Genomic DNA, 26,500 nt, shown 5'->3' on the forward strand with positions numbered 1-26,500 from the left:
GGAAACTTTGTGTAGAAATATTTAAGCATATGTATACGAATTCTTCTGTGCATAGACGCATATACAAGCAAACAAAACATGAGAATCCTTGTTGCAAAAATATGGAGAAATTCATTTAAAATCTCTTCATGCATAAATACATATGAATACTATATTTTCAAGACAATTACGCTGTTATAGGCAACTTCCTAATAAACTAGTAAGATGCATAAACAGCCACATTGAAATTAGCTTAGGCTGTATAACATTTTGCTGCTCAAATGACCATATATGCGAGCATATACAATCATAAATGACTTTCTTGTTAATTGTGTTATTTAAAGACTTTAATCGGCAATAAAGTATGTCAGGTTGTTACCTACTGTATTGCATTCTTTTCTCCTTGTTTTATGTTTTTTTCTTTCTCATTGTAGCTTTCTATACATTTGCCCCTTAATTTAGCTTGATTATACAGACACATTCGGAGAACTTGAGATGACATGGAAATTTTTTCCTCAATAATGATGCATTATGGATGATATGTATATAAAATATAAAAATAATAAAGCTGTAAAAAATGTTAATAAAAACTATTGCATATGAAGTGTTTTTTTTTTCTAGAGATGTTTTAAAGTGAAGATATTCCTTTTATTTCTTTGAACCAGTCGGGGATTTATTTCTCTTTTACCCAACTAAATTTATATCTATGTTCTTAAAAACAAACAAAATAAATCCAGTTCCTACTTAGAAAATCTATCATTAGAACTTATGAATAGATCTGTGGTTCTTAACCTTTTTTTTAGTAACAGAGTAGCTGGTGAACGCTATTGAACTCATCCCTAATGAAATGTTTATAAACTACATAAAAAGGAACATTTTGCCTTAATATTGATTGAACTGAACAAAAATACTCAAAATTCCTGAATTTCATTTTTTTCCCGAACAGCAACGCATAAGAGGAACTCTTGATAGCAGGAAATTTTGGCGGTAAATATTAAGAGCCTTTCGATTGGCTGCTGAAACCAAGCGCAGCTCGAATTCTTATTGGTCGCCCAATAGTTGCCTCCACGATAACCATTGTTTACAAACAGAACCATACTTCATTCATCATTACAGACATACAGACATGTAGCAAACCCTCCAACTTATGCGTTGCTGTTGGAAACCTTCATAAGCCCAATGGGAATTTTGCTGTTTTTGTGTTTAGCGAAAAACGTGGAAAATGTAGTAATTCTGATTCCCTGCAATGGTTGTGCAACGTACCAGTATTGAACCTAAATTAAACAAAAACAAAGTAGCATCTCAGTTAATAAATTCAAACCGAAAAACGTTTATTGCAGATTATTCAGTGGTGCCAAATCTTGTTTTCATTGCAAAAAATTTGCAATATAAGGTGGGTTTTCAAACAAACTTAATCGATATGAATAAAGTTCTTTTTTTCTAAAAATTGAGCGGGAGACTAAAAGCGCAATTAGAATCATGTAATAATAAAGATATTTCTGATACAAAGAAATTACACAAATAACAGAAGTTCCACATTTCTTGTATTTAATGTTGTTAATTTTTCTATAATAATAAATTGCTGTGATGGCGTTCTTTAGTACACATGGAAAATTTAGATAAAAACCAAATTAACTGTTTTCACTGCAGAATATAGTAAAAACATATGGCATCCAAGCTTTAATTTTGTTGCATATTTTGTCAGTGGGGGTCTATAGTCCAAATGACAGATATACTGTACATTATACCACAAAAAATTAGTAAAAACAAAAAATATCAAAACATCCTCAAAATTCCCGAATTTCATTTTCTTCCAAACAGCAGCGCATAAGTAAGAGGAACTCTCGGTGATTAGTGTGTTTTGGCGGGAAATATATACTGTCTTTCGATTGGCTGCTGAAAACAAGTGTAACTGAAATTCTCATTGGTTGTACAATTGTTGTTTCCACGGGAAACAACAATCATGGACACCTAGAATATCACCCCGACTTATGTATTGCTGTTGGAAACCTTTATAAACACAAAATTTATTAATGTGCTTTTGATTAAGTTTTTGTGTTTAGGGAAGCAACTGTAAAAAAACAGTTCAATCATCGCAATAATTCTGACTCTCTGCAATGATTTTGCAACATACCACACTGTAGTTTTTAAAACACTCCCTAGATGGCTCAAATTAAAGGACACGGGAGCTTTTTTGACAAAATCAGACACTGGTCCATGACTCATAAAAAGACGTTAAACGTACGATAGACAAAGTGAAAAGGGTCTGTGACAAACATGGCACCTAGGACCAAAACAAGACAGACAGACAGATAGATATCAGTCTGATGTCTACAATGATTCAAAAAAACCATTTCCACTAAATAAAGATTTCCTCCGGTTGTTGTCCATAGATACAGCTAAAACTCTATGCCATGAGTATATTATCAAACACGTAAATAGAACTCTGAGCAAAAACAGACTGGAGTTTATTACTGAAGGATATTTGGATACAAACCTATTCATCATTTTCATTCACATTGTAAAAGGGATTACGTTTGTGTCCTGACTATAACAATGCATCATCCTCAATGACTAGGGTAATGAATAGCCACTTTTATACGATGTATTTTATTAAAAATAAAAATAATACATATCACAATTGAGAAACAGTGACTATACAGGAAGGAAAAGACAGAAGGATAGAGAAATGAAGAAGACGTCGGCTTACCCTGACAATGATGTAGAATATGTTTGATATCATAACCATAGAAATAATAAAAATAATCATAACAAAGAAATGATCTTCTTTGCACAATATCACTTAGTAAGCAATAGCACAACAGAACAGCTCGAAAAATCACGTCCAATATATACTAGTGCTTTTAAAAATGATACAGAATTTATCGAATAACAATAGCATCAATTGTACATTCTGAAACTCCTTTACAACATAATGATAATAATACTTATAATAATAGTTTGATGGTAAAATTCCGGAAATGGATGAGTCTCAAATCAGACTACAATATGAATATTACATTATAAAAGTAGATGGTAAATGTGCTGTCGCCTACGGCTGCAGTCGTTATAGCTCAGTATTTAGTACTCAGTAACTGAATAACAGAAATCATAAAATCTACCATGCAAAGTGTGAAGATTCACAAGTTAGCCATGAGACGTCGTTTTACAAAAGAAAGGATCAGCAAAATTTTTCTAGCCTTTACATACACAGAAAGTGTGATTAACAAGTTGCCAACAAAAGATCAGTTTTGAAAAGTAAAAAGTGAAACCAATAAAATTCAACAGCTTTGATAGTTAACATTAAATCCAGAAAGGAGGAATTTTTAGTAGTTCTTCACCAAACAGACCTTTCAATTATCAATGTCAAAAACTAACGTCAACGAATCGCTGTTCTGGAGATGTAATTACTGCTATCGTTGGCATGGGCTGAGCTTTTTAGATTATACAATTATGTATGCTTGAGCAAATTATGAATACGACCTGCGTTCTCTGGCATGTGTAAGATGTTTATTCAGAGCCAGAACTGATTAGCTAAATCCTGGCTTGAGTTTCTCTAAGTGCACTTTACTGTGTTGTCATTTCAAGTGTTACGTGAGTTGTGTGTTATATGAGAAAAGTGGCGAAAAAAACGAAGGCTGAAAAAAGAAAAGGACAGGCAAAAATCAAGAGCACATCGTGTGCAAAAAATGTAAGGAAATGTGTTTATATTGATGTCAAACGATCTAATGTGGCTCTGGTAGCTTGGAACCCGCTTTTACCATATAACCTTAATCAGGATTCTAGATGGAGTCACTATTAATTTTTCAATATAAGTTGCTCTTCAATTACTTACAGCACATCCGTTTCATCATATCAAATGTTTTCTTATGCTAATTTTGTTGTGTGTAACCTGTTCTTGTCGAAAAATGTTTTTGTTTTTATCCAGACAGGATCTAGAATTCTGATTAAACTTTCTTTCCCAGCGAAGTTGCCACAGTATAGAAAGAATAAATAGAACATAAATGGACAAGAATACAGCAGATGGGATAAATCAACCGAACAAATAAAACTAAAGACCTTGTGGCGTGTTCATTTCAGTCTTCTAAAAGGACTTTGTTATTATTATCGTCCTGTAACCTATCGAAGCTACCAGAAACCATTCAGATCCACAGCTAACCAACAAACAATCATTCAAAGGAAATAATCAAAGATACAGGAGACATATAAGTTTTGACAGACAGACTTCCATGAAGAACGTATGGAATTTATGGCATTGAATGTAGGGGAGGCCAGTTGCTAAGACCTTACAAGGAACCTCGATGTAAGGAAAACTATTACCTCTAGTATTTCCGAGAGTTTTTCTTATCTACCATATATTTACAAAGAGAAGATTATGCAGTCAACTAAAAAGGATACAAAGAAGACTGGCAAATAACAATGTTACTTCAGAAAGAAGCTGAAAGAAATCCTCTTTTTTTTTTATAAATTTTAACATCGTGCGTTTATTCTCCGTTAGTTGCAGAGACGGGACGTTATTATCGTGAGAGAAGAGAGACGGGCGTGGGTCCACTCACAAAATAATTGGGAAATGATTAGGGTACACTCCAGGTACACCTCTGCTGATCCCACGCCGCTGTTGTAACTCTTCTCAATAGTGTCTTCAGAAATTCCAGGTGTTAGTGTTTTCCTGGCTTTCAGTTTAATACCTACAATACTGATCCGTGTGTATACGTATTTTGTAAAAGTACTGAATTTCAATCGGATGGTAGTTTTCATTCCTTTTCACAGAAGGCAAATGAAACATAAGGGAATAACTGAAGAGAAATACATGAAATTCATAAATAGTATGAGACTCACTCCCCTAACTGTTTAAGGCACATCCCACAGAAGGAAGGAAATAATATAAAAACTATAATAATAATATTAAAAAGATAATTACAAATTCAGCATGGTAACTGATGGAGATTTACCAACTTATCTCTAATTCTCATGACTTCACCCCGCGCCCTCTTGGTTTGGGTTTGAAAACCGAACGTGAAACTTATTTTGCACATCGGAAAGGGCGCCGATAATAAAATAAAACATTGAAAAATAAGTGTGTTATCAGTCATGAAGTCTAGTTAGCGGTTACGTCGATCTTTACTATAGGATAACGTCAGAGTCCATTAATTTAATAATAAATATGATTACCTACCACCGTTAAACAAAGCGACTGGAGGCTGTTGCTAAGATTATGCGGATATATATATATATGTATATAACGTGTTGTCAGTCATTGTTTTTTCAGTTGGACTGGAAGTCCAAAGCGGAAGTTTATGGCACCTAATAGTATGGTACTCCCTAGCAAATAACAATCGCGAGTCTTGTCTCTTGCAAATAACCTGTCTGCGTGCGTTTGGATTTCTTGTCTAGTATATTTTTCTCCATCAGCTACGATGCTGTTTCAACAAAAAAATCTTCAAACCTTTCTCTCTCATTCCATGCGAATACATAATTCCTATTTTGAAAGCATCGTCTCACTGTTAGAACACATCAATCGAGACTACTTAAAAAAAAAAAGACAATGATTATCCATTGGAGAGCGAACGCTTTTTTTTTTGTTTGTTTGTTTCTTGATGGCAGAGCATTCTTTCTCCAAAGGCTTTTGCTTTTCTTTTTTCACAGCATAAGTTTATCTGTTGGAGAAACCGAGCTGGTTAGAATCAGGCGCTGGCACTTGCGGGAATGCGCGGAAGGCGAATGCGCACTGCACCTTGCACACATGGTCGTTCAAGATGGCTTCCGGGCTGTAGGACTGCGCCAAGTGGAAGCAGTTGTCTACCTTTAAGCTCTGGCACACAGGCTGTGGAGAAAGGAGGCATTACTCTTCACTTCGAGTATTTGTTATGATGACTTATTACAAATTTATAAACGTGAGATGAGGATCTTGAAATTCAATGACGAAAGTAGGCATTGCTCTTCAGTTGGAGTATTTGTTATCAAAACGTATCCATTACAAATATACAAACACGAGCTGAGGTTCTTAAAAGTCAATGAAGATAGGAGGCACTACTCTTCAGTTCAAGTATTTGTCATAAAAACTTATTCATTGTAAATTTACAAACACAAGATAAGGATCTTGAAATTTATTGAACAAAGGCTTTGCTCTTCAGCTCTGGTATTTGTTATGATAACTTGTTCATTACAAATTTACAAACGTGAGATGAAGATCTTGGATTTCAATGAAGATAGGATGCGTTACTCTTCAGTTCTAGTATTTTTTACGGTGTCTTGTTCATCACAAATTTACAAACGTGAGATGAGGATCTTTAAATTCAGTGGAGAAAGGAGGCATTACTCTTCACTTCGAGTATTTGTTATGATGACTTACTCATTACAAATTTATAAATACGAGCTGAGATTCTTAAGTTCAGCGAAGAAAGGGTGCATTGCTTTTCAGTTCGAATATTGTTTATGATGATTTATTTATTACAAATTAGCAAACACGAGCTGAGGACCTTAAAATGTTAATGAAGAAAGGAGGCATTACTTTTAAGCTTGAGTATTTCTTATGATTTGTTCAATATAATTTACAAACACGACTTGAGGATCTTAAAATTCGAGCCTTGTGTCCCAGTGACTCGCTAAATTCCAAGTTCATGAATATATTTTGAGGAATCACAGCTTCATGATTCGGGTATTTCGTCTGTTGACTCGTTAAACTAAAGATTTACCAGTACAAATTAGGCAAAAATTTTTTATATTATTGGTATTCATTTTGCTCACTTGATAAGTCGTAAAGTTACAAACACCAATTGGGAATCCGCCAATTTTAGTATTCAAGAAATTTATTGTTACTGAAAACATGTGAAAACCCTTGTCAGAGACATCACGTTCTTATCACTTTGATATCAGTTTATTCGGACTTGCTAAAGCATAAACTTACAAACGGGAGTTACGGAGAAAGAGCTAGTACACAAATATATATTTTTCCATAACGAAATAGAAGCAGACTATATTTTAATTCTAAAATCCTGAAGTCGATCAAATTTTGTAACGAAATTGATATACCTATATATCTATGAACGTAGCTGTACTGTTTAGGATTCTCAATACGCTAATGCTCATCGACTTTACCTTTAATAGTTTCGAACTGGCTAGAGAAAAATTCAATGCAATTCGACTAAACGAATATAAAACCAAGAAAGGGTACCAATCTTTTAGTGCCATATAAACCTTGTAAAAAGAAATTCATATTGTTTGAACATTAAACAAAGTCAAAGGAAAACAATTCAAAATTTTGGCGATCTGATTCATTCGGTGAGCTCATACGTCTTATCTTGAACTTCAGTTCATAGTGGAACGGGATACCTTGTTCCAATTTAGATCCCCTGCATGCTTATTTCAAAATAAATTTTTGCTCTTTTCCTCAGTTCTGCAGAATTATAAACCAGTGAAATTTCTAAAGAATCTTCTAAGGAGACAATGCAAAGTACCTTCAAATGCCAGGTAAATAACTAAATTTAAGTCTTAACTGATTAGTATTTAAATGACTAAGGAAATTCAAACTCTTATACGGGTTATATCTGAAATTTCTTTGGCTCTCTACAGTGCCATCAAGAGAACCGAATAAGAATTCTAAAACGAAGAAAAAAATTACCTGTCAGCAAATCTGAAAATCTACTTGTCACATTCACCAGAATCGCATGATAATACAGCAGGTAGAACAATGAGCTTTAAAATACTCAGTTTCTTAGCATTCGTATCTTGTAATTGTTTCCCATTTTACTCTCCGAAATGGGAAATCGGAAAGAAGAGAAAAGAAAGAAACTTGGTTTCCACCAAAGGATTCTAACTGAGGTTGGTGACACAAAGTGAAGCACTATAAGAGCTACCAAAGGAGTACTTACACCTTCCTTCGTGCACGTGCACATAACACAAGGCGAGATCCTTTCAGCGGCGCCGATGTTGATGTTGGTGCGCCCAACGGTGCAGGATACCCTCTCCTTCCAGAGTTCCAGGTTCACTCCAGGGAGATCTTTGCAGTTTACTCTTGGGTTCCTGTAAGGTGGATTGGTGATGTATAATTTTTCTTTGACTGGTTTTAAGAACTTTAGATTATATTGTTGCGTGAAAACACTTGCAATATTGAAATCTTATTTCCGAGATCTGTGAATGAATGATATATATATATATATATATATATATATATATATATATATATATATATATATATATATATATATATATATGTATATATATATATATATATTATATATATATATATATATATATATATATATATATATATATATATATATATATATATATATATATATATATATATATATATATATATATATATATATATATATTTATATATATGTGTGTGTGTGTATGGGTGTGTTCATGATTAGAATCAGTGAAATGGCCAAACTGAGCACTAAACAGTTATTAAGCAAAAAATTAGGTAATACAGGGTAAATTCTCTGTCATCTTATTGCTATATTTATGTATTAATGACTATTACTACTTCAGCAAAAGTTGCCTTATTTTTTTTAAACTACACGTTATCACTTTATAGCAAATACGTGCGTAATAACTCATAAATAAATCATTATTTTCAAGAATAGAAATGTGTAATCTGAAAAAAACTACATGCATCGCTGAAGTACCAGAGTTAAAGAATAAAAACAAAAAATCAAACTCACAAGAAAGGATCTGGCAGATCAAAGGCCGACCTCTGAGCTGATCCGATGGAATCGCAATTGTCGCAAAGCAGCTTGGAAAGCGTAACCTTGCGCAGTTCAGTTAGCTGTGGGTCGGTGAAGCGAATGAGGGGATCTGCGTTTTCATACCAGAAGCGATCGCATTTTCTCAGGTTCCTGAACTGTATGCCGAGAATACAACCGAACGTTGGTCCCACGAGACCTCCGTGCAGGGGCGTCTCGGCTAAGCCTCCAGTGAAGAGGTCGATATCGTCGACGTGGGCATATGTGCGCTTTAATCTCTCGATCACGGGTTCAGCGATCTCACGTCGGAGGTCGTCGAAGTCACGCGCCCTTGTGAGGTTGCACAGGTCTCGGTATTCGTTGTAAGGCTGAAGGCCGTGGTCTCGGGCTCTCTGAATGTTGAGCGAAGCCAGGTCAAGGCCGGAGAAGGGTTTGCCCTTATCCTCGAAGAGATGGTTGGTGACCTCGTCTGTCAGGAACTGATCGAGAGTTTCCATGGAGACTGTAGTCAGACCACGAATGATCTCGTCAATCATTCCAGGCTGGTAGAGCAAATCTGGATTGAAGAAGTGGTCGCTGAGTTTGACGGGCGGGTTTCTCTTGGCAAATATGCCGTCCATCCTCTCGAGGGAAGGCTTCAGAAGAGAGTGGCCAAAACGGAAGGCAATTCCTACTTCGTTCAAAACAGTTGGGTTGCAGTATGGATCATATCCTACAAAATAGAAAAAAAAATTAATACAAAACTTTATTCCCTGTCGCCATTAGACTTGGGGAGAAATATCTTGCGGGTTTGATTGTTGTTGCTAAAAGAATCATGTAATGATGGAATCTCCCCATACAAAATGTGCTCCTTTTTGCTCGCTCAAATTAAGGAATAATAAAGGAAGATAAATGGGTTGTGGGTGGGGCGGGCGGCCGTTTAAAAGGATAGGACAATCTGTCCCAGGTGAGGTAAGGATAAGAATACAAAGGTGTTGAGGGGTAAAAGTGCCATACTTCCACCAGTCCTACCCGGTTACTGCCTTAAGGGCACTTGTCTCTCCTTGCTCAATTTTGGGGTTAGTTAACTTTACTTGACCTTGTAGAAAATATCCGCCTAATTGACTGTACTGAATCAATTATGAATGTTTAGTTTCTCTTTATGCAGATCACGTTCTTGTAATCAATATACACCTCTATACATATTGGACTAATGTGAACCTTTTACCTATTCGCGCTCTGTGACTTTTTTCGTATTCCAAGTGCTCATAAGCTTAAGCAATCTGATGTGCATATTTATTTCCACCATAAATCACAGTCATCCCTCGACAAAATCGACACTGATATTAAAACCCGGGCACACTTACCTTGGTAGTAACCCTCCGGTAAGAGGTTGAGTTCATAGAGATTGATGGCATTCCATCCAAGGACTCTGGGCAGCCACTCGTTGTATGTTATGTGCTGGTTAACGGCAGTTACAATGCGACGAGCGTTCTGGAACAACTGTTCATCAGACCAGTGGTTGTTCATTTCCTTAAGTAAAAGGGCAACGCGGTTGTGTTCACGCATGAGCAGTGTGTGTAGAGCAGCTAGACCCGGCTGTTCAGATGCTCTGGTATCTCCTGTTTAGGTAGGAATTTACGGTTTAGTTCAGGCTTCATTATTTCATTGATTAGTGGGTATTTGTCCATTTATAAATCAGACCTAATAACGAGAAATTTTCGCATATTTTTTGACTGACTAGAGAAAGAAAGACTGGGACATATATATATATATATATATATATATATATATATATATATATATATATATATATATATATATATATATATGTGTGTGTGTGTGTGTGTGTGTGTGTGTGTGTGTGTGTGTGTGTAATGTAAGGACATAACTAGAAATTCTGAATAAAGGGACAAAGAGAGAGAGAGAGAGAGAGAGAGAGAGAGAGAGAGAGAGAGAGAGAGAGAGAAAGAGAGAGAGAGGGAGACGAACAGAGAAAAAGGAATAAGTTTGGAGTTTTGACTGTAATTTCATGACAAAGCTAGACCTGAATGCTTATTCGCCTTGTATCGAGGCCAACAAAGGTATTGTGTTTTAAACGTCTGGGTTCAGTGATGTTTTGGAACATAAAGCAAAACACGAGGTGTGTCGGGGTTACGAAGCCATTATGACTGCTCTTAGTCGAGTTCGTAATCACGAGGAATTCATAACAAAAACGCATGGTTACCTTAGTGGGTGGAAAAAATAGCCACCGGAAATTATCAGTTCCGGTGACGTCAAAGCGACCCATTTTTGAAGGCGGTGCTTTTTCCAGAAGTCCACCAAATGGGCTGTCTTTAGATTAGCCTAACCAACTAAGCATCTACAGAGGGGTGGGACAAAATCTTCCGAAATTCCTTATCAAGTCGAAAGAAGAATAAATAAATAAAGAAAAGACATCACACACACACACACACACACACACATATATATATATATATATATATATATATATATATATATATATATATATATATATATATATATATATATATATATATATATATATAGTATATATATGTAGTGTATATATGTATATATATGTATGTATGTATATATATATATATATATATATATATATATATAGAGAGAGAGAGAGAGAGAGAGAGAGAGAGATTGAGAGAGAGCGAGAGAGAAGACCCATTTACAAACGTAACCGAGTAAGAGAAGTCCTACCTCCAGTGAAGCACCTTCCGGAAGGCGCCTGACATTCATGGTTCTCTGCTTCTGTGGGCAATAATGGTTTCCCTCGTAGTGGGTTTGGAGTGGCCTTGAGGATTCCGTCCTGCGGAGGAAAGGATTCGGTAAATATAAGGCATTTTCAGGGATTCAGTCTTAAGTTTCTGAGGCAGGACAAAGTAACTGCAGTGGTAAAAAAAATGCCACAAGGAATTAAATTGATAAGTTAACTGACTGTTTTTTTTATGTAAAGGAGCAGAATTTTCCATAACCTGCAGAATTTGATTGCACTATAAATTAAAACCAAAGTCACTTGTATCAAAATAAGTACGAATATAAACTTATATAAACACATGCTCAAACACACAATATATTATGTAATATACATACGTATACAGTATGTATATATGAACTATATATATATATATATATATATATATATATATATATATATATATATATATATATATATATATATATATATATATATATATACAGTGTATATACAGTATATATACATAGGTGTGTATATATATATACACACACATATATATATATATATATATATATATATATATATATATATATATATATATATTATAATATGTGTGTGTACTTGTATCATTACTAATAAAGGAACAATGTTGATAATGTGCAGTATGTTTATCGCCAGATACTAAATACTTTCAAAGACATGCGTATTTGATAGGTAATGCCCTGCAAAGCAAGAAAATTATAATCAAGTAACTATCAATGAGGTAGCGATGAATGAATAATTAGTTCGCTGTAATAGGTAAATACTCAATGACTCACCTTGAACAACCTCAGAGTCCTCTGCTCACATTTATCTGACCCGTAAGTGTGGGAAGCGTCGATGAAAGCAGTGACCTGGTTCATTTGCTCTCGGTATCCTGAAAGAAATATAATTTACCATTTAAGATAAACAAAGAATAACTTCACATTAGTATCTGGAAATGACCTACCTCATAATCTAGCGATACTCTACCCGAGAAAATCATTTGAAGTTCTAAATAAAAAAAATCATGTTTTGTAATACTTGATAGCTTACGAGATCATTGAACAACAAGATTTTGTGAATCCAGAAAAAAATCAGTTTGACATTCGTCCTGGAACGTGGCCAGAGAAAATCATCTAAAATTCAAAATAAAAAGAAAAAGTTCTTTGTATTTACACTGAAAAATTATCTGGTTCATTTGTCGTCAGAATTAAACAAAAATAAACACTCTTGCATTTATACTGTAGAGTTAACTAGTTCGGTTGCTCGTCATAATCTACCAAAGAAAATTATCTAAAACTATGAATAAAGTAATTATGCGTTTGTACTGGAACAAGGCCACGCTTAATTTGTTCCCGGCAGCCTACAAGATACTGTCAAGTTTAAATCCCCTACAAAAATAACTATTTATATTCCTAAATTAAATATAATTAGGACATTTTTACTAGAATGGAAACAATTGCTCATGGAAAACTGCAAACTGAGAATTCTTTAAAATCTGATCATTTAAAATTTATTATGGTGTCCATGGTTAGCCCATGTACAAATAAAAGACCTTTTATTTGTATGTATGTATGTATGTATGTATGTATGTATGTATGTATGTATGTATGTATGTATGTATATATATATATATATATATATATATATATATATATATATATATACAATCATATATGCATATATATGTATATATGTATTTATATACACTCCAACATCAGAGCTGCAGCTCTCGAAATCATAACTCGTAGGCGTCCAGGGAAAGGCACTCAATACAGCTGATAGTTTATTCCTAATGCCGACGTTTCACAACTACATTGTTGCATTTTCAAGGCTGAAAAACAGCGATTAATTATTGAGTCAGCTCGCTGTTTTTCAGCCTTGAAAATGCAACAATGTAGTTGTGAAACGTCGGCATTAGGAATAAACTATCAGCTGTATTGAGTGCCTTTCCCTGGACGCCTACGAGTTATTTATATACATATATATGCATATATCACTAGGTAAAGATTGAGTACAATGATATGTATAGTTTACATGCAAATAAATAAACTAATTACTTATTAACAAAATAAACATAACAGTGGCTGGAACACTCACAAAAGCAGGCCATGGCATAGAAAGTTTGAAACAAAAACAATAAAAAAAAATCATAGGATCACCATTTTTCCCTTACCAAGAGTCAGTTGCCCTGGCATGGAGCGGGTCAATGGAATACAGAAGGGCTGACCGGAGGATATGTTCACGGGCGGGAAGAATGGGTCGTTCCTGGGAATCTCGATGGGGAAGCATTCCGGGTGCACCGTCTGAGGGGAATCGCAGGATTTGCAGTCCAGAATGGAATCCTCGAACCCTGCAAAGACAAAAGGATAAGGCCCAGTTGCTTTTATGTCCCTGCGCCATCACGCGTCTGCAGTTTCTTCGGTTTCTTCCAGGTCCAATTCTGGTTGCTTTCCGAATGAAGTCAGGGAGTTTTGGGAGTGTTTCGGCTTGGTACATTTGGGAAAAGTCGTACTGTTCTTTACGCTTTGTTCCATTATAGACATTGTAAAAACCGTATCAATTTTAATCCTTATTATTATTATTATTATTATTATTATTATTATTATTATTATTATTATTATTATTATTATTATTATTATTATATTATTATTATTATTATTAATATTATTATTATTAGTGAATCCATTTTCTTATTTGTGCTATTTCAGGTAGTATGCTCTACTGCATGAGTCCTGGGGCTACCTAACCCTATTACTATTATTATTATTATTATTATTATTATTATTATTATTATTATTATTATTATTATTATTATTATTATTATAAGTGAATAACTTCCCTTATTTTACTTGGATGTCTAGTAACCTGCTCTTCTGCATGAGGCCTGGGGCTACCTTGTCTTATCATTATTATTATTATTATTATTATTATTATTATTATTATTATTATTATTATTATTATTATTATTATTATTATCCAACAAATGAACATCATATGGGTTACAAAACCTCAGTCATTATTCACTTCCGTTGCGGCTTACCTTTATTGACAGGTGTGAAAATGATGTCGTGATCTATGAACTGACCCCACTGCATGACCATGAGTGTATATCTGACATGAGGGGCAGAAACGTCGTTGTGAATGTTGGTCGAGATGAGACGAGGCGATGGAAGAGGCCTTCCGGTGACTGAAGTCGTTCGCGGCTTCGAAAGACCTGAAAATAAGGATTTGTTTCTTATATATTATACTAGAAAAAGAAAGGGATTCTTTTATTCTTATACAGTAGTAAGTATAAAATTGAAATCGGTCTAATTTTATCAGTTACTTGGGTTTCTTCATTTAGCTTAAAAATGGTCAGATAATGATCCTTTACTTTACTTTTGAGAGAAATGGGTATTTTTTATACCATGGTATTCGAGTTTTATATCTGTTACGACGTGACATTTGAAAGAAGGAGAGATACTTATATAATGACACTGGAGAGAGAGGTACTTACCATATGGCATTTAAGAAAAAGAGGCACAAACAATATGACACTTAAAAAAGATGTGCACTTGAAACCAGGTCATTCGAGAGGAATGGATATTTCATGATAATATTATTTCAAATTCACCTATGGCGTCAAATTTCAAAAAGGTAATCATTTCCCCCTTACCGTCTTCATAAGCAGGTCTCAGGAGTCGCGTGTTGGCCCTGAAGGATTTCCCGTAGGAGGGGAAGTTCAGATTGTTGCACCATCCCGTCGCCGTCCGGAACCGCGAGGTGTGGTCGCAGGGAAGCGTCTGGTCGTCGCACTCGAACACGTTCGGGATTTCCATGATGTCGCTGACGTCGATGTTCGGCAGGACGTCCATGAGATCGACCACGTTGTTCGGGGACCCCGACTCGATATCCTTCAGTTGCCTGTCAGTATTACGGCTCTTTCTCACTCCGGGCTCCCTATGGTGGCAGCGATAACAGGCGATCCCGAGTTAGTGAGTCAAGTTCGAAAGTTGCTTTGCTATATTTGGGCTCATTCGCGGAAAAGGAAGGTTTTATCATTCGTGCAGACAGATAGCAGCAAACAGACAGACAGACGGACAGACAGACAGGAACAGAAGGACAAACAACAGCATTCAGACCGACAGAAAAAGAGGGAAGGGCGAACAAACATATTTGTTCGCAAAATCTAACATTTAAGTTTCTACATAAAAATTAACAAAAGGTTTAAATGTATGATACTGATAAAAATGATGTTAATTCAAGGCATTTAGTTCACTGTTGCGATAAATTTTACGATAATAATAGAAGTTGAAAGGACAGCAAGCAAGATGTCAAGAAGAGGAAGTCATAACACAACCCGAGAGAGAAACTAGGGAGTTATGCTCTGGATTGAATATTCACCGTAAATATTAAGAAAAGGAACATGTAGTTTCTCTCTCTAGGGGTGGCTAATCGAGAAAACAGAAAAAATAAGAAGAAGGGGAAGAAGACATATGAGAACTCCAAAAACATAAATCAGCAGGCTGGAAGTAGCTGCAAAAAAAAATGGATCTCAAATCTTAGCCGACACATGCGCAGTTAACAATCCAATCATTCCGCATTCTTTCTTTTAAATCTAAGATATTTCTCGTATCTGTTTACACGTACAGCTTTAGCAGACAGCTGTGCAGCATAAAGATAAACATTGCAGTGCACCACCAGCAGAACTAAATTGCTATGAATTAATTCGAGTGCCTGGATTGCTTTGCCGGCTCCGCGTCTTCTGTATCCTTGTTGACAGCTGCTGTTGTGTCTGCTCTTTTCTTTGGCGGGCTTTCTACTGCTCTCGTTGTTCGTTGTTTGTCAGTTGGCATGTCGGGATCTATTCCAGTCAAAGAATAGCTTCCCTAAATCATGTACCTTTTGGCCATCGCAATCCAGACAACCCAAAACAACCCTTCGGATAACTACACCTGAACGGCTAAGCGACAACTTTTATGGTTTAATGATTAGTAAATGTCGAGCAGATTATTAGGGATTGGTGTTAGATCCATGTTAAAATGTCGAACAGGTACGTCATTTAGTAAGAGATTGTTATCACATCTGTTCTCCAGTGACACTTCTGCTGTATATACGCTTACCAGGCCCCTGCCTTTACGAAAATGGCAAATAGGTCTTTTCCAGTTTTACTTTACTTTCCTATTCTACCTCCAGGCTTATGTTCCATTTCCACTCAGCAAGAGGAAAACTCCAAAACTCCCTTTTTCACCTAAGCATTTCATTCTTGGAAAGAGAGCGGACTTATTTATCCATAAATTAAAAAAGAAATCTATCACTCATTATCATAGGTAAACTGAAAATATAATTACCATGCTAAGTGTTCCGTGAAATATACAGGTATTCTTCTTGAAAAGTCTTTACTTTAGATAACAAAGCCCCAATGTTTAAAAGTTTCGATTCAAACGTAGACAAAGAATATGAATTTAATATAAAACGAGACAAATTGCTTCATTATATCCTAAATGCAATTTTTCAATTCTATTATACAGGTTCGTGAAAAGGGACCTAAATGACTGCATTGTATTCAAAATTTTATGCATTTTTGAGAATTAATTATTCAGAAGGTTGTTTCGATTCATATTATGCTATCCATGGCCTCACTTAGAAACAAATATGATACCAATCCCAAAGTAATCGGATACACCGTATATGGACGATCAACATAAATAACTATGCTTACTTTATCGGTCAACTGTTTTTTATGTTAGCAAATAATGTTAGTTTTTAAATATTTCTAGGCATTTAACATTTAGAGGAACCTGTTACATAGCTGTTAGAATCATGTTTTAGAGAGAGTTTTCAATCTGATATTACCGAGAGAGAATAACAAGAGAAAGAGCTGTCACTTGAGATTTTCTTAGAATTAGCAGAATTTTTAGTTGTCCATGTAAGATATGGCGAAATAGGAAGTAAGTTCCAAGTTATATACAGAAAACGGAAGACTAAAAAGAGAGAACAAGTTAGATAGTTGTTAGAAGAATTATTTTTCCATTTTTATTATTATTATTATTATTCAAAGTCTTCGTAGTATACTTAATAGATTCTAACAGCCAGTAACATTCACATCAGTACTTTAGTTTCCCTCAGGCACAACAATGCAATTTTCTTTAGATATAAGTAATAAAAATGTTTTGTGTACGTTACAAGATCTGGAGGGATCGCCAATCGCTGATGGAATTGGGGCACGCACATGATATGTACATGCGTCGCTTTGTACATACACAAGTAATAACAAGAGCGACCCAGTGACAAACATGTACAGGTGACGAACAACACGTGACAATATGTACATATTTTACAAGGCCTCTTTTCAGGCCTAGCGAAAGAGAGAAAAAATAAGGCTTGAATCTTGAATCAGAAAAGGCAAAAATTTTACTATGATTAGGATGAAATGATAAACATTTTGAGAAATCTTTGGAGAACATTTTTCTGTTAAGAATACATTTTCATATGCATCCAACCATAAACGTTGCCTTTTACACAGTACACTTCCTCCTTACGCAAAATTTTATCAGCGTTTCTTGCAAAAAATAGTGGAGCATCAATGTTGCTCAGTCGTGCCAATGTCAGTCATTTACTCGAAGTAATGACTTTTTGTGCTGTTTCAAGTTTGTGCCAGCATCTTATTTTAGAACAGAAAGGGCACAAGAGATAATCTGATTATATTCTGAAATATTTGCTCTAATCATTTCTGCACTTACAATGAGGTAAAATAATAAGTAGGTTGTTTCCATGAATACAAATGTGCCATGTAGACACATAAAGCATTAGATACCCACTCACTTTATATATTATAAGAATATGTAAACTCCTTTGACTTTATGCTCAAGGAAACATCCTCTGCTTAAGTTGAATATTTGCTATATATATATATATATATATATATATATATATATATATATATATATATATATATATATATATATATATATATATATATATATATATATATATATATATATATATATATATATATATATATATGTGTGTGTGTGTGTGTGTGTGTGTGTATGTATGTGTATGTATACATATATATATATATATATATATATATATATATATATATATATATATATATATATATATATATATATATATATATATATATATATATATATATATATATATATATACATACACATACATATTATACCTCATGAGCAAAATAAGATGTCAGTTCACTTCTCTATAAAATTCCTTTCAAAAAAATGTTCTCAGAAAGAGTTCTCCTAAAAGATCAATCAATGTTAACAAATAAAAGGGTTGACTGCATTTTGGGGAACACCAATTAATGGTGGAGGTTTGGGTCCAACGTACCAAGTTGTAAGGGTCTGGGAGCACAGCCCCAGGAAAGGTATGGATGCTTTGGTTAGGTCAAGTTAGGATGGGTGAGGTCAGGTAGGATTAGGATGGGTTATAGTGGGATAGGATATAAAAATGAAATCAGTACTTAGTGATACCCCAAAGTACAATCACTTAATAGAAATTGAAACAGGTTATTTCCAAACCACTTCCCAAAATGAGTTCAAATTCTTTTTCGTTCTGTTAATTCAAGAGATACTCTGGTTATTTATGACGTAGATACAAATATATTTGATGATTATATACATAGTGTTATTTACAATATGCCTACATGAAGAGCTTAATTATATACAGATCCTTAGATCATTAAATGAACACCATCCCTCTTACGTAGGCAATGGTAATGAAAATCTATTTTAATTACAACCTGAAAAAAATGAGTTATATTATCATGAAGTGTGAAGCAATTAATAAAGGCAATAAATCTTTTAGACGAATGATCAAAGAAAATATAAAATAAAATAGTAAACTCTTATCCTAAAGATAAAACTGTTTTATGTGACCTATCTAAACATTTACATATGGAAATGACACAAATTTGTGTATACATCACTTATTTGCCCAAGACAGTCAAGTTTATTACAGGAGGTCAAGAGCGACTTCCCTTTTCTTCTAATTTTAACTTAGAAATTTGGATTAATATCCACCATAATTTATAAATATCGATGTAACAGTATTTAAAGTGAGTCCCGATTTTTTATAACAACACTATTCAAATAGTAAAATTCATTACTTCATATGCAGCCAAATATTCAGGTTGAAACAAATTAAGGGTTTATAATTAAAAAAAAATGTATTTTTTAAAATTAAATGAGATAGTCTAAAGACTTGGAACTTATTTGGATGTGAAATTTCATTGGATAAATAAATCTCAGACAGAATACACTTAGAGCTTAAATGTTCACAGCTAATGATAGCCTACTGTGGACTATGAGCAATGCCAGTTAAGGACCTCCCGTCAGAGTTACCCATAAAAAACCTATGTGTAAAGAAAACGTAAGTATGTGGATAAAAGAAAACTAAGAACTTAGCCCTAACTATAAAATATTTCATGAAATTTGAATTGCAACTAACCCAGCAAAGAAGTTGTTGACGAAACGGGCAGAAGCGAACTGTAGGATGAAAGATGCATTGGAGATCTCTATGGCCTGTCTCTTTGGCTTGTTGAAAGCATAAGCAGATCCAATTGGTCCTTTGGGATCGGCTACTAGTCCTATTCGATACAAATAAGAAAGAAAATTAGATTTCTTCTTTAAGCCAGGCATCAGATATTAACAGATATGCAGTATGTTTAATACATGGTATATGATATGAATGTACATAACGGACTCAGTAACAAAATCACTAATTCTTCAACTGTGCGAGGGCTGTGCTGGTGCATCTGCTGTGTGCAAAGATGAATGGAAAATAAGAATAATATTGAAAGACCCCTAAGACATGCATGAAAGCTAGTACACTCCCATTGAACACAACTAAAAAAAAAACTTAATTTTGGAACAAAATGCATCTAATAATGTAGTTTATCATGCAAATATTTTATCATAGAATAGAAGTATAAGTGTAACGGTGTCAAACTAAGCTGGACTGCCCAGTGCTAAAAAGAAAAATTAAGCAAAAAAAAAAAACCTTGATTGTCTTCATAGACCAACTGCTACAAGCTTTTTGGACTTTAAGCGTCTATTATCACTAAAACTCGGAACATTCATTCAATTAACAAAGTAATATGCAGCCACAGTAAAAATGACATTCCTTTATTTATTTCCAACACCATAAAACTTTACCATCTTTCCTGTAGGAGTGACGAAAGAGCCGCATGGGGTGATAAATGAAGACAGATTACAATTCGAAGATCAGAGGAAAGAAAGCCATACTTACTTCTATCCATCACCTTAATTTAGGCATTCCTCCCACAGCCGAGATAATGGACACCTTCAATAGGAAGCTAGACAGCAAATTAATCATTTAATTCATACGACTAGTTATCTGATAGGTCTAACTATGCTTTATCGTCATCTATTTATAAACACAACTCTATATGGCGGTGCTAGTGGCTGGTGGATATAACTAAAATCCTGAAGTCAGAACCTTGGCAACCTGTGTCTATCAGGGTGAACATGTAATGCTTATTACTGTACGGGAGCAAAGGGGTGATTCGTGGTTGTTTGGTGGAATAGGAAATTTAAAGTCTGTCAGCAAATGAGTCCAGTCCTGAGTCACAAATAAACAAAAGTGTTTCTATATCAGGTCGTATTTACTACCATCATCTTCATTATCATTGACAACAATAAAATTTTCGCCAAAATTTGCCAATCATGATGCTTGGATAGATTTGATAAGGCCCAGGCATATGTAGAGTCAATCTCAAGTTAGATCTGAAGAGTAAAGTGTATACATCTCTCCTTGCACAATAACTTCATTCTCGCTCATGAAGAGAAAGAGTTAAAAGAACAGGCGGAAAATAAAAAAAAAAAAAGATGGATGGCAGTCAAACAAGACTTGATACCGTGATGTGTCTCCTTCTTCACGTGAGTGTGTGAAGGTGAAGGATTGTAGGGACTGTCTTCGGTCATACTTACGACGTTGGAAAATGGTCTTCTCGTGGGAGCGCATGTATTTCCACGCTTCCACGCCCACGGTAAAGCAGTCCTGCAAGAGCTCCTCTGCTTCGCGGATAACGCGGGGGCTAAGGTCGAAGTCTTGACGGTCAATGAGAGCGTGCATGTGCTCGTGTGTCATGGGCCGAGCATGACTTGTCATCTCGTGTAGCCTCAGGTCACGGGGCAAACGGTCGCTCTCTAGAACACCCACAGCCCAGCCTATGTTAGTTTCACATTTATGCACGCACACGCAAGCGCACTCAGACACAAAAGATGCCATGCACACTCAAAACACAAAAAATGTCATGCACACTCAAGCACGCACAAGCCCAGTTTCCAAGGAAAGAGCCAGTTGGAAATAAGACAGCTTGAAAGAAGTGTTTTAAAACTTTTCATAAATTAATACATAAGTATATATATATATATATATATATGGATAAATAAATAAATAGATATATTAGTTTTAGACAGCAAGAACCCTACACAATGCAGGTTTTATTGTAGCCTAATGCACACCACTTTCATATGGCCATATATTATCTTGACAGCTGTTAGACCTTTTGCAGATAAGAAGTATAAAACGAAGACAAGTTCACAACATGAAATTGAAGTAAGTAAGGTATTTGCCGGAACAGAAATCGGTGTTCCGAAAGTAGTATGTTTCGTGGGTGAACTCGACTGGTAATGTGATTTAAATTCCCTCATGAAATATTTTTCTTCGAATCAAAAACATCTCCTGAAATATGTAAACTGTAGACTTCCCACTTAAGTTGCTCTTAGTTTATAAACTTTAATCCAGTTTTGTCCTAATAGCAGAGTAAAAATCTTTAGAAAATCACGGGCATTGGTGCCAGAAAATTACTGAAGTACAGCATATGAACGACACGGATTGCAGTACATAAGAAACTTGACAACTATTTTGAGCTAATTTTTATATTTTTAGTAGTTTGGAATGTTACTGTCGACTCATGAAATAAGAAAAAATGTGATGTTAATATTGCCCAATATCATTTGAAATTAATTACGTCTTGTTACCTCAAGAATAATGACCGTGAAACTAAAAGTGAAACATTGCTACACTTCGTAGTACCCAAAAAGCTATCCTCCAAAACTGTATTTTTCTGTTGTATTTATGAATACTAACTAGGCTTCAAATGGAAATCACGAACTTATCTACCCCTGATTTGAGAACAGGATTATCCTTTAGGTTCATATCCTCCTTAAAAAAAATTCACCTCATATTTGGCAAACTTAAGATACCACGGATTTTTTGTATGGTGCAACTGGCTTCAATTTCTAGTCACTTGAACTCATTGAAATGATCATCGTTTTATTGATATCATTCATGTGCCCATCCCAATAAACAGGAATTTTCTTATACAGTTCGGTATGTCCTAACTGGGATACTCTTGATGTTCAGCTCTCTGTACGGTGAGGGTCTACTTTCATTATCAGTTAGATATGCATTCATTACTCTGTGCCACTTTCGTTTCATTAAGATGTAAAATCGGTCCTACTTTTACCAAAATCATTCGCTGAACGATTATTATGGTTTACATAGTTTCTACAAACCCACTGCACGTGTGTTGACATAGCTATGACAGAAAGTAAGCCAAACTCACAGGTGTAAACACAGCTAAGCCAAACTGCACAGGTTTGGACCCAGCTAAGACAAATTCATGGGTAAGGTCACAGCTATGCCAGACTATCCAATGTAAACAAAACTAATCCAAAATTCAAAGGTGTGAACAGAACTAAGCCTCACTGCGCAGGTGTCACAGCAAGGCTTCATTGCACAGGAACGGACACATTAATGTCAAATTGCATAGATGTTACAGATATGGGTCCAATTATTCTAAAGTGACAAGTGTGGACATAGGTACGTTAAACTTCTAAAGTTTTTCTTGTGAAATTATTCCGTCTGGGTTACACCATAAGCTCCCACACGATTAAATCAGGTAAGGTACCTCTCTCCTTGCAAATCTTGGATCGATATCTTTAAAACGTCGATGTTGTGCGTAATACGCTATTAAATCTTAAAACTATTATTAGATATTGTTTTCAAAATCAATAAAGGACGGCATAGTATAAGCCACATTTCAATAAAGGTAAGAAGCTGGAATATAACTGATTAGTCCCAGCAGCACCAAGAGAATGCCTGGCCCTTATCAAATGTGTTAATTCCTAAAAATCAAAACATCATTTTTAACCTATTAGTTCTGTTTTCATGCAAAAATATTCACACTGATACAATATCCATCAAAAAGAGGGAAACACCGTCCCAATAAAAGGCATAAAGAGACCATAGAAAATTTCTTTTACAGCTATCAACATCTCGAGAAATCCATTACCAGTATAAGTAGATTTGAAACAAAGGTACCAATAAAAGGAAAAATAAAACTTATTTCAGCCTACTGTTATCAGGTCATGAGACAGAGCTTGAGAAGTGGAAGAGATATAAAGGCCTAGATTACATTTTATGCAAGCGTTAAGATTATGAAATATGGGAAAATGTCACTTTTAAACCTTCAAACAAGATTTGAAGTACTACAGCATATATAAAATTTTGGAGTTTTCACCTCTGGTATAAGCCAATACTGAATCACAGTGAGAACAATTTTTAGAAAATATCTATCTTAACCCTTGGAAACAGACCATGATGAATTACAGTAAGTTAGGTAGCCTTTAGATTTTTATGAAAAAGTAGAGAATAGGCAAGAAATTACTGACAACTGATTTGGACGTATAGACCATAGATATGAAAGCACTGGGCATGTGCGTAATTTGCATAGTCATCCACTGCAAGAAGGGCATATCGTCAAGCATTTTCTGCATTTCTATACAAATTTTACACAAGACAGAAAATTCAGCTATAAAATTTATCGGAGACACACTCTTAAATTATATGTATCTTATGACATTCCTAGTCAATGTAATAATCTTTTTTAAGGTAAAAACATTAACATTTATTACAAGGACATTTAATGGCACCTGAACTCACGCAAAGCTTTAAAACTACGTTCCCAAAGTGATTAATGAAATGATAATCAAACAAACCTTCATCACTTGAACGTTGACTGATTTTTAATTGCTTAAGCATCGATGTAAAGTGCAAAATCTTAAAAGAAACAGCCGATCTCAACTCTGAAACACTAAGCTAGTTTTGTTTGGTGCTACAATGGGACCATTTCAACAAAAGGATGAATTAGTTATGGGACAACTTGTCGATATGCCCTCATATTGATTCATGCAACGATGCTTCACCGCCCTCTTGCGACAGCATTTCAAGACACTTTAGTGATCTTTATAGATCATATTGATATTATTATATAAAAAAAATAGGTTATGATTATAGCATGTCTTCATGAAAGCCATACATGAAATGTAATGAAACTGGTTAGTAAGACTTATGGAGGTGAGTTTAAAAAATCAGGTTAACTCTTCATTATCGTTATTGTCAAGATGCATTACAAATCGTTACTTACCATGAAGTGTATCAGTAACAGACAAATTTTAGTAGCCAAGAAGGCAAATTATTTACATTTAATTTACAGGAAACACCTTCAGGCAAAGTAGTTCATCTAAATTAGCGCAAGAGTCCTGGAAATTATTTCCACATTTACTTTTCTAAGGCGTATATACCTTTGTTGTGGCAAACAGCAAATGGGCTATTGCTAACTCTGCCTGGCAACTGGCTTTATTCTGTCACACTTAAGCTGAAGTTAAGGACACTATACACAGTTACAGCATATGGAAGAGAACTACTGAATCTGTTGGAATACTTCCAAATTACTAATCCAAAAGTTTTCACATTTCTGTAAGATATTTTATTATATCCTAAAGTTTCGAGAGTTTTTCTTGATCTCAAAAACCAAATTTCCTATTAGTAACTGAAAGAAGTTAAGGTAGGACGAGATCTGGAATAACTTACTTAGCACATAGCTCATAAGAACAATACGCAATTATGACACTTAGCTGAGATGAACAAAGGTGACCTTGGGCTATTTATCGAGTGAATAAAGGGATAAAAAAAACTAAAATTTAAAAGAAAGTTTCGCTTTACAAGCAAAAGACGGACAAAAGGGTATATTAAAATTAGGCTAATTAGTTTTACGAAGATAAAAGGAGGAAATGGTTGAACCAAACAAAAAGAATCCTGAAACCTAAGGGTCAGAGAAAGACATAATCACTGAAGTCTTTTAAAAACGAGAGTGAAATGTCTTGAACTGCTGCTATAAAGTTATTGGGATTGCGCTGTAAAAATAAATATGTTAACAAGAAATTCATAAAGACGCTGAAATCAGGTTCAGGAGGAATAACTATTAGTCAATTAGAACTAATAATAAATGCATATGTTGAATCTTTTAGGGATAAGAGTTCTTTTATCAACAGGGTCAAGCAAATTCAAAAGGTTACAAGGAATTCTTTCCGGATAACGAAAGCTGTTCCAATATTTAAAGCTGTTTTATCTGCGGATATAGGAACGATGCCAGTGATCCATGAGCCTGCTTGGGTTGACTTTGGATGATCTTGCTCTGGTTCAAAAAGCTGAGAAACAACACGGACACCTTAAATCTTGATATTAAGAAAATGAAAGTCCCCTGAATTAAGATCATGATGGATTTATTCAGATCTAACGATGATCCTAATCGTGACTACTTTATCTTTAGCCTTATTGATAAGGAAATTTGTTAACAGAATGGTATTTAGTCACCGGCGGTTTCTTCACTAAGGGAATGTCTAGAGATTATTAACTTCTGAGTTAAGGTAATGTTCTTGGCAGCAAATGGTTATCTCTGAGCCAATTGCTCCAAAAAGGGTATCGTCTCAAGGAGGTCAGCAAATGAACATATTTCCAAAAGTCTACCACATTCTGATCCTCGTTCTTGAGACATCCTGTAAACACACAGAAAGGCTACCATGGCTGAACATTAACGGATCAACAAATAAACTGCTTTAAGCAAATGTTGATGAAGGCAAAACAATAAGTGACTCCATTCATCATTTTCATTTACATGTAGTTTAATGTAAATACAGTCGTACTCCTGTAACTAAAGAGGGAAGATGTCTAACCACCTAAAGCTCTCAGAATCGTTCACTTCAAGATTTCGAATTGCATTATAAATCAATTA

General features: G+C 34.8%; 2 protein-coding genes across 5 annotated transcripts in view; one reads left to right on the top strand and one right to left on the bottom strand.

The window, feature by feature from the left end:
- LOC136842344 (protein O-linked-mannose beta-1,2-N-acetylglucosaminyltransferase 1-like) overlaps window positions 1-355 on the top strand; it is a 21,437-nt gene extending 21,082 nt beyond the window's left edge. Inside the window, exon 16 of the mRNA XM_067109601.1 lies at window positions 1-355. This exon is cut by the window's left edge and continues 389 nt beyond it. The gene's annotated coding sequence lies outside the window, so the exon portion shown is untranslated.
- A 2,218-nt stretch (window positions 356-2,573) lies between these two features.
- LOC136842647 (uncharacterized) overlaps window positions 2,574-26,500 on the bottom strand; it is a 233,016-nt gene continuing 209,089 nt past the window's right edge. The window contains exons 15-25 of one of the 4 annotated variants that reach the window (XM_067110266.1): window positions 21,348-21,566; window positions 19,846-19,984; window positions 15,044-15,291; window positions 14,429-14,602; window positions 13,562-13,738; window positions 12,183-12,280; window positions 11,367-11,475; window positions 10,019-10,273; window positions 8,652-9,384; window positions 7,851-8,001; window positions 2,574-5,803 (exon numbers count right to left, since the gene is read on the bottom strand). In XM_067110266.1, coding sequence (XP_066966367.1) covers window positions 5,633-5,803; window positions 7,851-8,001; window positions 8,652-9,384; window positions 10,019-10,273; window positions 11,367-11,475; window positions 12,183-12,280; window positions 13,562-13,738; window positions 14,429-14,602; window positions 15,044-15,291; window positions 19,846-19,984; window positions 21,348-21,566 — 2,474 coding nt within the window. In that variant the 3' untranslated portion in view covers window positions 2,574-5,632. Of the gene's footprint in view, window positions 5,804-7,850; window positions 8,002-8,651; window positions 9,385-10,018; window positions 10,274-11,366; window positions 11,476-12,182; window positions 12,281-13,561; window positions 13,739-14,428; window positions 14,603-15,043; window positions 15,328-19,845; window positions 19,985-21,347; window positions 21,567-26,500 lie in introns of all 4 variants that reach the window. The other 3 variants (XM_067110265.1, XM_067110269.1, XM_067110267.1) reach the window with 3 other exon arrangements.

The sequence above is a fragment of the Macrobrachium rosenbergii genome, chromosome 10 (assembly GCF_040412425.1).
Source record: "Macrobrachium rosenbergii isolate ZJJX-2024 chromosome 10, ASM4041242v1, whole genome shotgun sequence".
In the NCBI taxonomy this organism is placed as follows: Eukaryota; Metazoa; Arthropoda; class Malacostraca; order Decapoda; family Palaemonidae; genus Macrobrachium; species Macrobrachium rosenbergii.